This window comes from Thunnus albacares, chromosome 13, assembly GCF_914725855.1.
Source record: "Thunnus albacares chromosome 13, fThuAlb1.1, whole genome shotgun sequence".
Classification (NCBI taxonomy): Eukaryota; Metazoa; Chordata; class Actinopteri; order Scombriformes; family Scombridae; genus Thunnus; species Thunnus albacares.
The window spans coordinates 28,040,187-28,056,289 of record NC_058118.1 but is presented as its reverse complement, the minus strand read 5'-3'; the positions used below and the strand labels follow the sequence as shown (position 1 = coordinate 28,056,289).

General features: G+C 40.0%; 1 protein-coding gene across 1 annotated transcript; it reads left to right on the top strand.

The window, feature by feature from the left end:
- The first annotated feature begins 6 nt into the window (after positions 1–6).
- On the top strand, positions 7–14,981 carry LOC122996141 (smoothelin-like protein 2). The gene is made up of 14 exons (XM_044371715.1): positions 7–146; positions 286–1,106; positions 6,664–6,733; positions 6,808–6,948; positions 7,703–7,861; positions 8,006–8,164; positions 10,447–10,662; positions 10,775–10,924; positions 11,131–11,193; positions 11,510–11,567; positions 11,756–11,881; positions 11,985–12,099; positions 12,302–12,453; positions 14,177–14,981. Exons 2-14 carry the CDS (start codon positions 594–596, stop codon positions 14,301–14,303), a joined length of 2,049 nt encoding a protein of 682 aa, XP_044227650.1. The 5' UTR covers positions 7–146; positions 286–593; the 3' UTR covers positions 14,304–14,981.
- The last annotated feature ends 1,122 nt before the right edge of the window (positions 14,982–16,103 follow it).

Genomic DNA, 16,103 nt, shown 5'->3' with positions numbered 1-16,103 from the left:
CCCAAGCTTAGGAGTCACAGATAGCTTAGACAACACACAGAGCAGGGGCAGCAGGGGTGAACTTCCAGGAAACACACATTAGGTTCACAACCAAACAGGAAGATGGAACAAAATCATCTGTCACTTCAAATGGATTACTTAGAAAGGTTGGTTTGATCACTCTTCAGCTCCTGCATGTACTGAGAACCTGATCTGCCTGTGCAGTACATAATCTCTTTTCCCAAGATGACATTATGCATGAGTTTTCCGTGGTTTATAAATAACAACTGCTCTTGCTTTGACCAGATGAGAGGAGAGAGTAAGAGAACACGCACGTTGAAAGAAGTCCTCCATGGAGCTTGATGGTACTTTAATGAGTTGCTGCCAAGGAATTCTTCTCCAACCCCGTCCGTCCTTTAAAACCCTTTTACATCTTCAACGTTGCTGGAATATTGGCATGGAACACCGGAGATATCTTTGAAAAAATTTCAAAAGAAAAGCATTATAAAAGAACAAACTGACGGAGTGAAAGACAAGAAAAATAGAACGTTTTGTTTCTGCGATCCAACCACCCCATTACTCATTTTAGTTGAAACACAGGGGTGGTGAGAGCCATGGATGGAACCACAAAGGGTGTTCAGGAGACAATGGTCAGCGAGGCTCTGGTTCAGTTCAATGCCACCTTGCAAGATGCCATAAAGGAGGTGAACGTGGACGTAAGTGCTTTCAAGCAGCGCATAGAGCAGAGGATCGAGGAAATGTGCATCTCCAACGGACGCTTGGCCGAGTCAGTGACCAAGCTGCAGGAGGAGAACCTGCAGCTCAGGGGGAAGCTGGAGGCCCTCAGCCGCCTGGTGGAAGGTCTCGATGGGGTGAAGATCGAGAGGAGTCCTGCTGAAGTGAAGGAGAAGATCAAGCAGGAAAGTATAGAGAATGGACATGCAGAAATACAGTCCAAGACCCTGGAAGACCAGAGGGGTCTTGCTAACTCTGGAACCACTACCTCGAACTCTGAACCATCAGGTTCAAGTGCAGGATCAAGCCATGCTGCTGCCGCTGTGGCTGCTGCTCCCAGCAACACCTCAGTCCCTCCTCCATGGAGAGCAAAGAGACTTGCTGAAATGAATGTGAGTATTCCTTCAAAGCTGGTGCAGTTTACACAATCAAGAATGTTACTTCCTGCCTCTTGATTGCAATAGAAGAGGGATAACAACATAAATAACATGCAGGTCTGTTATATAAGTTGTAAAATGGGTGAATGGATGAACAAAAGGTTCTGGTCACTAAAAAAATTTCAGCTTATATGCACCAGGTCTCAGGCTTCCCCCTAACTTCCACCTGCCGACTTGTCACTTTGGTTGGGTGATGAGACAAAAATATAAATAATGGTAATCATGAAATAATGATATTCACAGTGACAACTCAGAATGATGCCCCACTTTACTCAAAGAGGCACAAAAATAGTAACTGATCAGAGAGATCATCAATATGATATGGCCGTCTGATCAATAGCTTTTTATCATCTATTGTATAATCCTCGATTCAGAGTTGAAACCAGTCTTCAGCTGTTTATTAATTATTAGTTAGTTCCTAATTTGATCCTTGCTCATTACTAATTAATGCATTTTGCGTAACAAGGTATTCAGACTGAAAACGGCACTGTGTTAATCGGCATGTTGGTAAAAGTGAGATGCCGGTTTCAGCAATAGACTCATGAGTTTGAAAGCTTATAAGACTGTACAGGTGTTTATAATACTGTGAGGAAAGATTTTACAACTCTGAAAAATGCGACAATCATTTCATCCTTGAATTTCCTCCATCACCTTACAAATTAATGTACCAGAAATGTGAGCTTGCTCATAATTTATTGGACAAAGCAGTGCATTGCCAGATGATGCTGCATTGCGTTACAGCAAGTTTTTTTCCCCCCAGACAACCCTATGTGTTGCATCAACACAGTGACCTTGAAATGAATGATGCAGCTGCTTTTTTTCCCACAATGTCTATCTTAACAAAAACCTAGTGTAATCACCTCTATACCACCCTATACCATGCCAAGGAATCTCAGCAGCTCTGTCTTTGTATTTGGACAGGGGTTAACCTTTAGCGCTGAAAGCTCACACAAACCTTGACTGAGTTCTGCTCATGACAGGCGTTCAAACAATGTCTGGATGTACTGTACATGAATCATGATCCTGCTGAATGTCACTACAGATCACTGACTCATCCAACCAGAAACCACCCCGGTGACTGGAACATACATTCCTCAACCCAAACGGCATGACAGTATTTCAATGTAATCCCGAGTGTGATGCTATTTTCCGCGTGTAAAAAGAAACCCTTCAAAAGATCAGACGTGCTTGGAAACTGAGCCCGCCTGAACTATAAGTAAATGTTTGTCTAACATACGGTATACTCAACCTCCGACTCCATCCTCACGCAACTTTAAATGGAGCAAAGCCTTATACACTCTGCATCACCTGCCATTATTATTTTTATATATTATTAAATCCTTATTTTCAATTGCAGACCAATAATAATGATAATAATAATAATAACCTCTAACATTATTATCCTTGCATATTAATACAATTATCATTACAGAGATTATATTCTTACATTTGCTAAAATGAATTTACACATTTACTCTCTTCCCTACCCCCCATCTAAGCCACTCATGACCCTCTTTTAAAACAGCAGGCTCTCCAAAGGGCACATGTATTTTTGGGTATGTGCTTTGGGACAGGGCTGCAGCTCTTTGGAGCCTCTGTATGCTCCATACAGACTTCAATAGCACTGCAAAACCCTTGCAAGCCTAACTTGTCAATACATAATCAATATCTGCTTTGTAAATAAAGTCCCAAAACTTTGGAGCAGAACTCAGCGTCACAGTCAAGGCCAGTATAATACATCCGTCTGACATGTGAGTCAGAAGGATGCATCTTTATGAAGTGACATGCATACACTCTGAAGACAGGTATAGAAATAAATCTCCGTCCCTTAATCGCTAAGGCATCTTGCTTCCCAGCCAACCCAACTCTCAAATCTCCTAATGGAAAGTTGAATTGCATCTACCTCCCTGTCAATAATACCCACACCCAACACCCTGAGACGGACAACCAGCTGTCCTGTTGAAACGCACACCCTGCCAACATTCCTCTTCACTGACATCAGTTGGTCTTTTCCCAACCCGTCAGCCCCCCACACTGACGTATAACAGTTCCACCCCCCAGAACCAAGAGAGCCCTCTGATTCATCAGTTTTCAAATTGATTTTAAAACGTGTTTTTCCTTGCAGCTAGCAATGGAAGATCTTAATAGGGGGCAATTGAAAAGGGTGCATCCGACTGTTTTTTTAAACTTTCTGAAACCAACAATCTGACTATTTCATGCAGCAATTGGCCGGGTGTGCAGAGGTGAAATAGTAGGCTGAGTTTGAGCATTTTTTATTCTACTCATAACCACTTCTGCCACTTTTCATATGTGCTAACGAGTGAGGAGAGTCTGTCCTCAAAGTGTGCACTGTTATTCCCATTTTAACGATTATCGTATCTTGTCTCACGTTGTCACGAAGCTGAAGCCAGTGCCAAGTGCTGTAAGATGTAATACCACCAATGACCACTAGATGTTTGCTCCAGAAAACCTCAAAAAGAAACAGCTGAAGTGTTATTCTGTTTCACTTTGTTGCTGAACGTTTTAGCAGACAGCTACCTATTTACGAGACTGTCCTCCCAAGAAAAACGACCCAATAGGTTGTAATGTCAGTCACTGAAAAGCAACATATAGTTACGTTTGAATGAAAGATGCCATCTAGCAGCCATAGTAATTATGACCCGGAGCGGTGGCGTAGTTCAGATGACATATATATACTAGGGGTGTGCCCGAATCCAAATACATAATAGTGGATTTTTCACGAACATTCATTTCATACAAATATTTTAAAAATTATTCATTTTCGGGAAGAAAAAAAAAACATGTCAAATAACAGCATGCAGGTCAGTTACATCGCTATCTCAGTCTCTCTCCTCTGCTCTGCTGTTACGTCTATCAGCAGGTCTCAATGAGGGGAGTCACATAAACCTTCTGCATGACGCACATTTCTTTACTTGGACATCACCCTTGGAGTCGGGGGTTTTCCCCAGAGATAAATCTGAGCTACTGACACAAGCAAAGTGCTTATAAGACACTCTCCATAACCTCTTGTTCCCCTTCTCCTTTCCACAAAGTTAGGTTGTAAAAAATAGGCAATAAATGAGAAGTGCAAAGCAAGAATCGCCTTTGAAGTTCCTCTCTACACATTACATGCCGTGCTGTCTCTGTGTTATGGGTGTATAAATAGGTAGAGGTCTGTCTGTACATTGGTGATGCACTCAGTTTAGATCAGTAGTCAGCGCGGTCATCTATGATTTAGGAGACTTGAGTTCAAGACCCGGTGCGGAGACCTCCTTTGTAAGATAGTTTATTCATAAACATTTATTTTAACACTTGAATATCCTAAAATTAAAAGCATAATAAAAACAAAAACGGGATTTTTTTATGCCTATTTCTACTTTTATTCGAATACAAATACAAATATAAATACTTTTGCTGCCTCAACAAATGTAGACACAAATACAAATACTGGGCTCTCTGCACATCCCTAATATGTATTGTATGTCAACAAATTTCCACATTTGGAGGTGGGGTGGATGGAAGCAGTAACCCAATAGTGCACTTTGTAGTAGTAACTGTAACCCACACCACATGTTTCTCTAACCTTCACAAAATTATTTTTTAATAGTGATTTGTGACAGTTTTGGAAAGCAGACAAACTATGTCATCCTGCTGATAACTCCTGATAGGGCGCCAGATTAGAAAATGCTCCTATGTGTCATTCTGGCATGCACATTGTCAAAAGACGTATTAGGTCGTTAAATTTGGAGGACTTGTTGCTATTTACACATCTATTTACACATAATGTTGTTTGGTGTTGTATCAAGCATCTATTTAGAGTCGCGTTTGTGTCCACCTGAAGAATGTAAGTCCAAAATACACTCTCATTATAGCTCTGCCATTTAGTGCTGGGCAGCTGGGAATAATGCTAATAGGCTATAAAACCAAAACAAGGAGCTGAAAGATGCTAAAACGCTCCATAGAGCTGAATGGGTGATACTTCTCTGTTGGTTTGACAATACGAGCATAACCTTTTACATTACACATGATGTACCCATGTGATCCATGGCACATTTTCTATTTCATTGTGGCTTTAACAATAAAGATAATTCCTCAATGATGTGGCAAAAAAAAAATATTGAAATGATGGACATGTTTGTGTCTGTCAGTATCTAACCAAAGTATGTTTGCATGTTTCTAAGAAGGAGCCATAGTGAAGTGTATGGAGGTAAACACAGCCAGAGGTTGGAGGGATAAACAGGGTCAGACAGAGTCAGACTGTGATATCCTACAGCAGCTACCAGAGCCCACAGATCACTCTGGTGCTAATCTCCCTCCTGACAACGAGTTGATGGACTGGCTGCAATGGCTCTATTGCGTGGCTGCCAGACCACTGCGTGTCTCTGGAAAGCAAAAGGCTTGGGGGTTGGAGTGGGGGCAAATAAAGGCCATGCTTCAGGGCGATATACTTAGGCATGGTTTGAGCTGCTCAGACTAACTCCCTGATTTCCAAAGCATCCATTTGTTGCTATATTGGGATGTAAGAAGAGGGCAGCGGAAACTCTTGCAAAGGGGCTGATTGCTAAATCTAAAATAGCCTCTCAGCAGGAATGTGTGTTTGTTGGCCACAGTTGTCATTAAAGGAGAAGCTTTCAGCTGTTAACAGCTGAAGATCACACTTGTAGAGGAGTTAGTGCACACACACACACACACACACACACACACACACACACACACACACACACACACACACACACACACAAATAGATTTACCATGGATGATAAAGGCCTAAATTTAATTTTAGCTCCACAGGACGCAGCAGTTTGAAAGCACCATCTTTGTTTGTTGTGAGAAAATCAGTATAGTATCCGATGAGTGATGTTGCCAAGGCAAATGTACAAATAGACAAAGACATTGTCAGCTGCATGTGTTGCATAACTCATTTACCTTCCTTGGAGAAATTACTTTTCTTTACCAATAGATTTATAGATTTTTGGGGTTAATCTGTTATACTGAGTTCTATTGTGCTGAATTTCACTATTTTTTCAGCCATGTCAAAACACCAAGGGGCGGTTTAGAATAATTTGTTCTAAATTTTGCAAAAACTTGGTAAACCAGTGTAGGAGCACCAGTTTTTAACACCTGTTATAGCATTAACATAACACTGGACAATCGTTGTTTTTCCGCAATACCCCCTCTTTAAAAGTTAGATTCGAGCCAGCTTGTGTAATGATACCTTAAAATACAAAACATCAAACAATGTGGAGGAGGAATAACTACCCATGGATCAATTATACAGCTGTTATTGAAACATTATATATGTAATCCATTGCCAGAAATGAATTAACAGCATAAGTATGGAAGCCTAAAAAGCTTTGTGCATGCCAATAAGATATCCTCTTCCTCACAGGTGGACTACACCTTTAAGGCTATGAATGACCAGTTTTTGGATGTCTTGAAGTCTGAAATGAAAAAAGTGCTGACCTAAATAACAGCATTGCATGTTTTGTACTTACTGTCTTTACTGAACAGGGCACTGATGGAAAAGGGGAGAAAAACGGTGCCACAACTGCACAAGAGAATGGGAATCACAAGCAGCAAGGTAGGAAGATACACCGAGAAGCTCCACACAGATAACCTGACAAGCTGACCTGACTTTTGGGTATGTCTTCCCAGAAAACATATCAGTGGACTCCGATGCGGCCCAAATTGCCGAAACTGTTCCCAAATCCCACCAGCCTCTCACCTCCATCACCAAACCAGGCTCAGTGTCTTCAGCCATAACTAACTCTTCTGTGGAAACCCCCAAAATGCCTGGTCAGTTGATTACTGTTCATTTTTAATTACTTACTTAAAATAAAAACATTTTTTGTGGATGGTTTTACTGGACGGCTCTGTTTGATGAGTTAGAAGTTCCATGTGGGGATGCTGATGCAGCAACAGATTGTAAAAGGTTGCCAAAAAAAACAAAACAACACACACCCAAAAGATGTTTCAGTGCAATAAAATTAGGGTCATGTTAGAAAAATCAAGTATTGAGTCTTTTCTCCAGAATTATAGTCTCAATAAAACTCCCAACAATATTCCAGGATAAATAATGATGAAAATAACATCCACAATATAGTAACATAGAATTCAGTCAAAGCATTGCATGACGATCAATCAAGGATTTTATGTGTTTATCAATTCTGCTATAAATTTGGAGCCAGATGAACCTGAAAGGATCAGTCAAGTTGTCAACAATCAGCTGTCAAAGTCATGACTTTGATTTAAGCTTCAGTAAATAGTGGTTGATTAATATGATATAGTACCAAAAACTTGGAAACGAATAACCTCTAATTCAGATAATGGTTATATCAGTGCTGCGTGACGTTTTTCTGTGTATTACAATCATTTACATATTGTGCATTATACATTATGTATGTCGCAATTTTTTGTACTTGCAATGATTTATTTTATCAGTTGTTGCTGTAAATGTTGTAAATGTGTAGAAATCTGTACTGCCGTCACAGTCTGTGATCATTTTAAGAATGATGAAAAGAAAAATGAATCAGTCTTTTTCTTCTTTCAGACCAGGAAGACTCAAGTCCTCTTACCAAACCCCATTCTCCCCTCACTGCAATGACAAAAGCCAGCTCTGAAGCTCCAGCAGTTCCTCAGTGTCCTGCCTCAGTGGCCAAAGAAACACAAGAAACACCAGTGAAATCATTAGAGTCTCCTGCTAAAAGTGGTGAGTGGAAAACCATCTGGGTTGTGTAATTCAATGTATTTCTCCCAATTTTTGATACCACTGAGACACAGAACGTCAGTATAACCAGGCGCAATATCAACTGCTCCTTAATTCAGTTATTCATATTCATATGCATTTTTTCAGATGCTGATGAACCCCAGCCCCATCTCCCCGTCACTGCCATGAGCACCAAACCCAGTCCTGAGGGTCTGCTTGCAGCCAAACCTGCTCAGACTCCAGCATCAGTGCCTAAAGCAGCAGAGGCTCCAACAGGGGAGGCAGGGGAATATCCTTTTAAAAGAGGTCAGTTAGTGGGACGTATATTTAACGTTATTGTGTACAGACTCTACAAAATATGGAAATGCATTCATGGGATTTGGTCCCTGGCACTCATATGAAAACATATTTGTTCTGTTGACATGATATTGGACAATGTAGCTTTCTGCACGTTTGTAAAGAATAGAGGCTGCTCTGTATGCAGTCATATGTAGTCATCTTTTTACCCAAGTAAGTAAAATTTATTTATATAGTGCTTTTCACAGACAATCGTCACAAAGTTCTTTACTTGAGCATGATGCTATAAAGAAATACAGAGAAACACACAATCTGTAATAAAAGTACACAGTAAAAAACATAGAAAAAGTGAACGCCTGTCTAGAAAGGTGTGTTTTCAGCTGCTTTTTAAATGAATAAGCAGAATCAGCAGACCTCAAGGGTGCAGGCAGAGCATTCCAAAGCTTAGGTGCCACAGCCTCAAAAGCTTGATTACCGCGGGTCTTAAGGCGGGTGAGTGGAACAGATTTTGCATGTTTGACCTAAGAGAGCGAGCTGATGTGTATGGGTGTAGTAGATCAGCAACATAGGCGGGAGCCTGACCGTGCAGAGCTTTGTAAGTAAGAGTGAGAATTTTAAACTGAATCCTAAAAGCAACAGGAAGCCAATGAAGAGTTTTAAGTATAGGTGCAATGTGAGACCGTCTAATAGGAATAAACTTTCTTACCCTATTCGGACCAACACAGTGACGTGGGTTAAACCCGTGTCAGGGGTCTATCTGTATGAGTCAGCCTAGGTCAGCCAACCCTCCTTCACAATCCTCCTCTCAACCAGGGTTGGACGCAAGTCAATTTTTGCATGGATTAGGTCCATGACGCAGATTGACATTCAGGAATCTGCTGCTCCTCTCGATTGTATCTTTGATAATGTTTCATAAGGTGGTTGCATGAACAACATAAATCCTAATAAATAGACGATTGCCTGGAGCAACGCAAATGTCGACTGTACCCAACATGTTAATTCCACAGAGTACAGACAACATCCATTTTTATTGACATCAGGCAGTGACGTATGTAGAAATGCTGTAGCGGACCCGAGCTGGTCTTATGTCCGATAGTCTAATATTAATGGGTCAAACAAGGGTTGAATATGTGTCACAAGACCTGCGTCATACAAGCATCTGCTGTCTGAAAGTGGAATAACAGATGATGAGGGTTTTTACCAGTATTAGATTTCTTGCTGTAGCAATCTACGGTCATGTAATATCTACCCTTCACACTTCTTATTATCACAACGCACTAGCAACCATCCCAATCACCGTAGCAACCACATAACAATACTCTAGGGAACATTTAGTTCCAACCAACTAACACCTTTTAACCACTCAGAATATCTCAAGAACCCTGCTTGTATCCACTTAGTAATGCCCTAGCAACTACCCTGAAAATCTGAACAATTACATAGCAACAACATCCTAGCAACCACACTGTAATAACCATTTAGGAATAGAGAAACTAACCAGGACATCAAGGACATCCAAGTGACCACCAAGGAACCTATATACCACCAAGGAACCTATATACCACCAAGGAACCTATGTATATTAGAGGTTCCTTGGTGACCACTAGGAAATACCCTAGCAAACATATAATATACTGTAGCACTCACCTGGCAATGCCCTATGAAACCCTGGCATAGTGATTGTTAGGTCCCCAATAATCACTTAGGAACACATAGCTACAATATCTCAGACTCTAGTGGTGGCCAACAGTGTGCCATGGAGAGCCGTCAGTTTGTAGGTTTTCATTACAACCAATCACCTCAATCCAACTGATTTTTCCTTAGTCACAGGGTGCCACTATATTTTATAGGAAATTTAACCTTTTCTAGTTTGTCAGTTTGTTTTTCCTCCATTCTATGTTTTGGGGCTTTGGCTGCACTTACACAGCAACTAATATTTAATCCATATTCATTTCTTACTGACATTTCAACTGCTTTCAGTGCATACACTTTGAACTTCAAACCCTTTCAGGTTTCAAGTTTACACCTTTGAAGAACAAGAAAAAAACAACACTTCAACTCCTTTCAGCCCTTTTCTTTTTAACTGCCAATTCTAGCTTTTTCATTATTTTTATGTTAAATGCCCCTTCAATTTCAACTGTTTCAATAATTGAAGTATTTCACATTTCAACAGCAAAGTTCCAGCAGTGAACACATGTAAAATCATCTCTAGTTTGTCATTTTTTGTTTCACTTTTAATGCTATTTCTTCTTGATTCCAGTTATTATACTATTCAATTTCCACTTGTGCAGGTACATCTGGAGCAAAAGAGGTGCCTTCTCGGGTATCCCAGGAACAGTCAAGCTCTGAATCCCAGTCTGTCACCCATCTTCCCCTCACAGCTGTGACCAAGAACAGCTCTGACACTTCTGCTGCACCCAAATCTGATCAGAGTTCTGCTTCAGCACTGAATCCTTCAGTACCAGAATCCCCAACAATAAAGCGAGGCCAATATCCATTTAGACGTGGTGAGCACAATGATACAAAATTGGCAGTATTGGTTCATTTTGAGATATTATCGCATTTCTTAAAATATACAAATGTTGGTTTTGAGACATGCGTTGTTCCTCTCCTCATTAGATGTCAGTGAACCCAAGCCGTACCTGCCTCTCACTGCCATGACTAAACCCAACACAGAGTCTTCATCATCTGCTATGCCAGCACAGACTCCAAGTCTTTCAGGATCACAGGACACTACTGTAAAACCAGGGGAATATCCCTTTAAGCGAGGTGAGTTCAACCAAAGGTGCAAAGATCTGCCTCTAAAATATAGGTCATGCAGTCATTGGTAGTCCCTTGTTTTCAGTTTCTCCATTCCTCTTCACTCGGTAATGCATGTTTTTAAATATTTTAAACATTATTTAATTATTTTTTATTGTCTATTTTACTGTATTTCACTTTGACGCTTGTTTTTTTGTCTCACCTCCTCATTTCAGCACCAGTTCTCAAGACATCCAGTCCCAGTCTAAAGAGAAGTGTGAGCTTCCCTCAATCAGCAGGTAAAACTACTACACCAACAGTTTATAATAAAGTATTGTACAAAATGAAACTGTGACCTAATGATGGCGCTAGATGAAAAGTTAAGGTTTCACAAAAGTTATTACGATTCATCCTTAGGGTGATATATGTATCTCTGTGCCTAATGAAATAACAATGCATCTAATAGTTGTCAGGACAAACCACAAATGTCACCCAGATATTCTTCATTCAGTTCAGAGTGCTCTAACACTTATTTTGCTCTTTTTTGTTTTGTTGCTTTTTCATCCACCTCATTTTGTTTCTCTTGTTCACTTCTCTAACTGTGTCTCTCCACAGAAAAATTGCTTCCCTCCAAATCAATCATAAAATCTGGTTTCTCACCTAAGTTGGACAAGTAAGTCGTTAGCATGAATCCTGTTTTATAACATCAGGTTAAATTACTGTTCAATATGATTACATTAATGTGGTGTTTGCAGCCTATTGGCAGCTTTAGTCCAAAAACATATTTGTATCTGCCTTCAAAAGCCCATATTGGCGAAATCTCCAGTTGATTGTTGCTTGTTGTTCAATATTTCTCCACAGGAAAGTAAACAAAGCAGGAGGGGATGAGTTAAAGCAGGACTTGATGAAATCTAAAACACTTCCACGCTCAAATGGTGCTCAGGCCAGACGGGCTCTATTTGAGAGGATGAACTCAGAGCCTACCAAGTAAGTGTATTTAAAGTATTCTCCATTTCGTCCTAAGCCATATCTTCAGTGCCAGATATGAATGACATTTTGTCATACAGTGAGTTGCTTTTCTCGCGAATAGGCCGAGGGATTCCAAGCCTAAACTGAAGCGCTCTCAGAGTTTTGGAGTGTCCAGTGCCAGTGGTATTAAACAGATTCTCTTGGAGTGGTGCCGCTCGAAAACCATTGGTTATCGGGTATGACAATGGGATATATTTTCCTTTTCTGTCATATGTTCCTCTATAAATCAAATGCTCTTCATTTGATGACATACTGTATGTATATTTACCTATTAACATGCTTCCCTTTTGCTATGAAAGATGTACAATCTTTGCCGTCTAAATGTTGTACCCTGTTATTTTATGCATTAAACATGATGCCGTTATAATCTTCCCCCAGAACATAGACATCCAGAATTTCTCCTCCAGTTGGAGTGATGGGATGGCTTTCTGCGCTCTAGTCCACTCTTTCTTCCCACTGGAGTTTGATTACAGCACTCTGGACCCTGCAAACCGCAAACACAACTTACAGCTGGCATTCACCACCGCAGAGTAAGTGGCTAGAATAGACTGAATAAAACTACACTGTGCAAAAATGTGAGTATTTTGAATGTGGGTATTTTAACTTTGGTGTTTTTATAGGCTGTGATACCTTAGTATAATTAATTTTATCAAAAGGGATCACAGTTTAGCTGACTGGTAGTTTCTCAGCAACTATTTTGATGTACAGATGACCAGAAATTGGAAAAATTCAAACACAAAACACAAAACTTGAACTGGAGGATAGCACAGTTAGAATCTACATTAAAATCTGAGAACCGTTAATAACCTTTATTAAAAAGATATTTGACTGTCAATTTCACAAAACTAGGCATTTATATGACTTTATCACAAGTCTACAGATATCCTAGCAGCTCTGTTAGGCTGGAATTAAATTGCCTTTTTTGTCTGGAACAGCACACATATCTGCTCTGTAAATCACTTTTCCTGTATTCTGCTTTGAGAAAAAAATCAAAACTAAAAGGGAGAAATTGATATTTTACATTCTTTGTTTTCATGATTGTGCCCCCTACTTTAACATTATTTTGATGAAAGTCCTTATTTCAGTCCAGCAAAGCAAATCTTGCGTAAAGTGATAACATGGCTTTCAATCATAGTCAGAGCAGATGGTCACACTGAGCCTGATTGCATCCTGCTACACAACACAGGAGCCACAGACTCTGAACAACAACCCACATTAGCTTTCCTGCAAAACTCTCTCTTCTTATCTGACTTACAAACATGAACACAAGTCTTGTCCGACACCTTAGCTTGTTGAGCACCGCTAACATCAGTGAGCAGGCCAGATGACTAATTAGCTGCTCAGCTGCTGCGCAATAAACAGCATGCAAACATGCAATATCACCTTGGTCCCATTAGATGCTGGTTTGGTCATTGCTCTTCAAAATCCTTGTTAGCGACACACTGTCTGTCCATGACTTGTAGCTACTACAGTTTGTTTACTTTGTCTCTGTTCTGTACGGAGTAACACCAGTAGCTTGCCAGTCAAACAAACCTCTGACATGCTCACCCAGCCAGCCATTTCTTCATTATAATAATACAAAACTATTAACAATACATTTTAAAAAATATGTTGTGATTTCAGTTGGACTAAGAACAGCGTTGTGTTGAACTAAATGCTAATGTCAACAATTACAATGCTAACATACTGATGTGTATAATGTTTACAATGTTCACCATCTCTGTTTAGTACAGTAACGTTTACTAATTAGCACCAAATACAATGTACAGCTGAGGCTGATGAGAATATCATTAGTTTTTTAGGAATTTGGTCATTAAGCAGAGCGTTGGACACATTTTGACCCAATGATGACAGTGACTGAAAAGCTAAGGGATCATCAATGTTATTTCAGCTCATCCTGAGGGGAGCATGGATGTTGTTGAGACATTTCACACAAAATCACAAAAGCCATTCTCAGGGTGGCACCAGAGAAAAAATCATGGGAAAAGTTGGGGGACCACCAAAGTCATTCATCTCCGTCCTCTTGTTGTGATGAATGTCAGTAAAAGATTTCATAGCAATCCATCCAACATTTATTCAAACTGTAGGCCTTCAGGAAGCTCCGCAGCACGTGTTTGGATGTGCTTTGAAAATGAATGATGGTTAAGTTTATGTCAGCATTTCTTAATTTCATTAGAAATAGATACATTCCTTGCACTACTTTCTATTTTAATTATCTTTACTGTACTTTTATGTTTGCCCCCTCCCCCACAGGGAGCAGGCAGACTGTCTCCGTCTGATCGAGGTGGAGGACATGATGGATATGGGGGACAAGCCAGACCCCATGTGTGTGTTTACGTACGTCCAGTCCCTCTACAACCACCTGAAGAAGTTTGAATAATAACTCTGTATCAGAGTAGATTTACAAAGTACACATTCTCCTTTGACTCCCTGTATTGCTGTTGGTAACCACAGTGTGTCGTGAACACTTTAAATAAGCTGACTAACGAGGAACCCAGAATCTTAAAATCACATTAACAATGACTTTGGGGTTTGACAAATATATTTCTCTGCCAAATCATATACATATTGATCGATTTTATACTGTGTGTGTTCACCATTTTCCCCCAGTTCATCTCTCATCAGAGTGACTGACACTGATACTTAAAAATCAATGGCCGTAATCAAAGGAAGAAAGATTACTACTGTGGAGACGCTTCAGTTAAAATGAACAGGAGGTTTGCCTAAGTCTTGCAATGTGGCAAAATAAAGTAATTTTATAATATTTCCAATTTTAGGTGTGAATATTTTACGTCATTGTTAGAAAATCACTTGCTCCTTACTGAAGACTGACAAGTAAAAACAAATATCTACAAGAGTGAGAGTTTAATACTAATTAATTGAAGTGTCAAACTGAAGTGTCAGGAGTCAAATTCAGGTCAGTCAGTTCAGTAACAGTTATTAAATTTATGAGGGTAGGCCACCGCTAATGATAGTTCAACAAGGAGAGATCAGTTGTAAGTGTATAACGCTATTTATTGATGTTAGCAACATTTTTGGGGATTAGCCTCAATGTGAAGAATCTTCAAAAAAGCATAAAGGACCCCCCCCCAGAGTCTAGATGCTGGTGGTGGTGGAGTGGAGCTAGGAAATGGTTGATGGAAACCTTTGGATAAGTCTTCCTGTCTTCCTGGATATCATGGAGAGTCATGGTGGTGATGGGGTGGAGGTTGGTAGCGCAATAGTAGGTCTGAAAAACTGGATGGCAGAATTACAGCGATATTTAGAGAACAGCATCTGGCTTGAGGAACGCGGGCAGAAAGATCATTGGTCAGGTATGGTGATGTCAGAATTGTGAATGAAGGGATTTTGACAGCGTGGAAAAGTATGAGGGAGAAAAATAGAACAGGAGGAAATAGGTGACATTCATCCATAAATGAATACAGGTAAAGGCGGAACACGAAGGAAGACATCTTCCTTCTTGAACTTTCACCAAAGCTTCATTAGTTAGCATGACACCAACAGAGGTACACACAAGTTTTACACTATTTCATAATTCAGTACTAATGTGGACATAACATGCTTTTTTTGTGATTATCATTTACATACCGTTATAATGTTGGATGTCTATGTTAAAGATGTTCAAAATTACTAAAACATGAGGTGAATCTATGTAAATATGATTTCTGAAAGTTAAAAGCCAGAGCTTTATCCTGCTTTGAATGCTCCATTTGCAAAGTTACCTCTACCTCCCCATCGCACTGATGTCAGATTGTTCCCGCATGTCCACAAATGGCTGTCTGTTCTGTAGTTTTTGTTGCTAAGGTTGTTCATGTCACATATTTCAGATCACATTTTTGTTTGAACATCTACGGATGTATTTGAGAAGCTGACATTTTGAGTAAAGAATGAGAAAAAGAGGTGAAATCCTACTACTACTGTTTGTTTACGTAGCCTCTGCATTCAGAGGCAGCTTTCAGAAGCTGACCAATCAGAACAGAGTGGGCTCATCAGGAGGGCGGCCTTAAAGAGACAGGAGCTAAACAGCCTGTTTCAGACAGAGGCTGAAATGAGGGGCTGCATAAAGAGCCAGTATAAGATAAATAAGGTGTTTTTGGAACTGTAAATCATGCAAAGATAGAGCCCCAGAATAAAAACATAGCTGGAAATGTGCATGATACATCCCCTTTAAGTATAAATT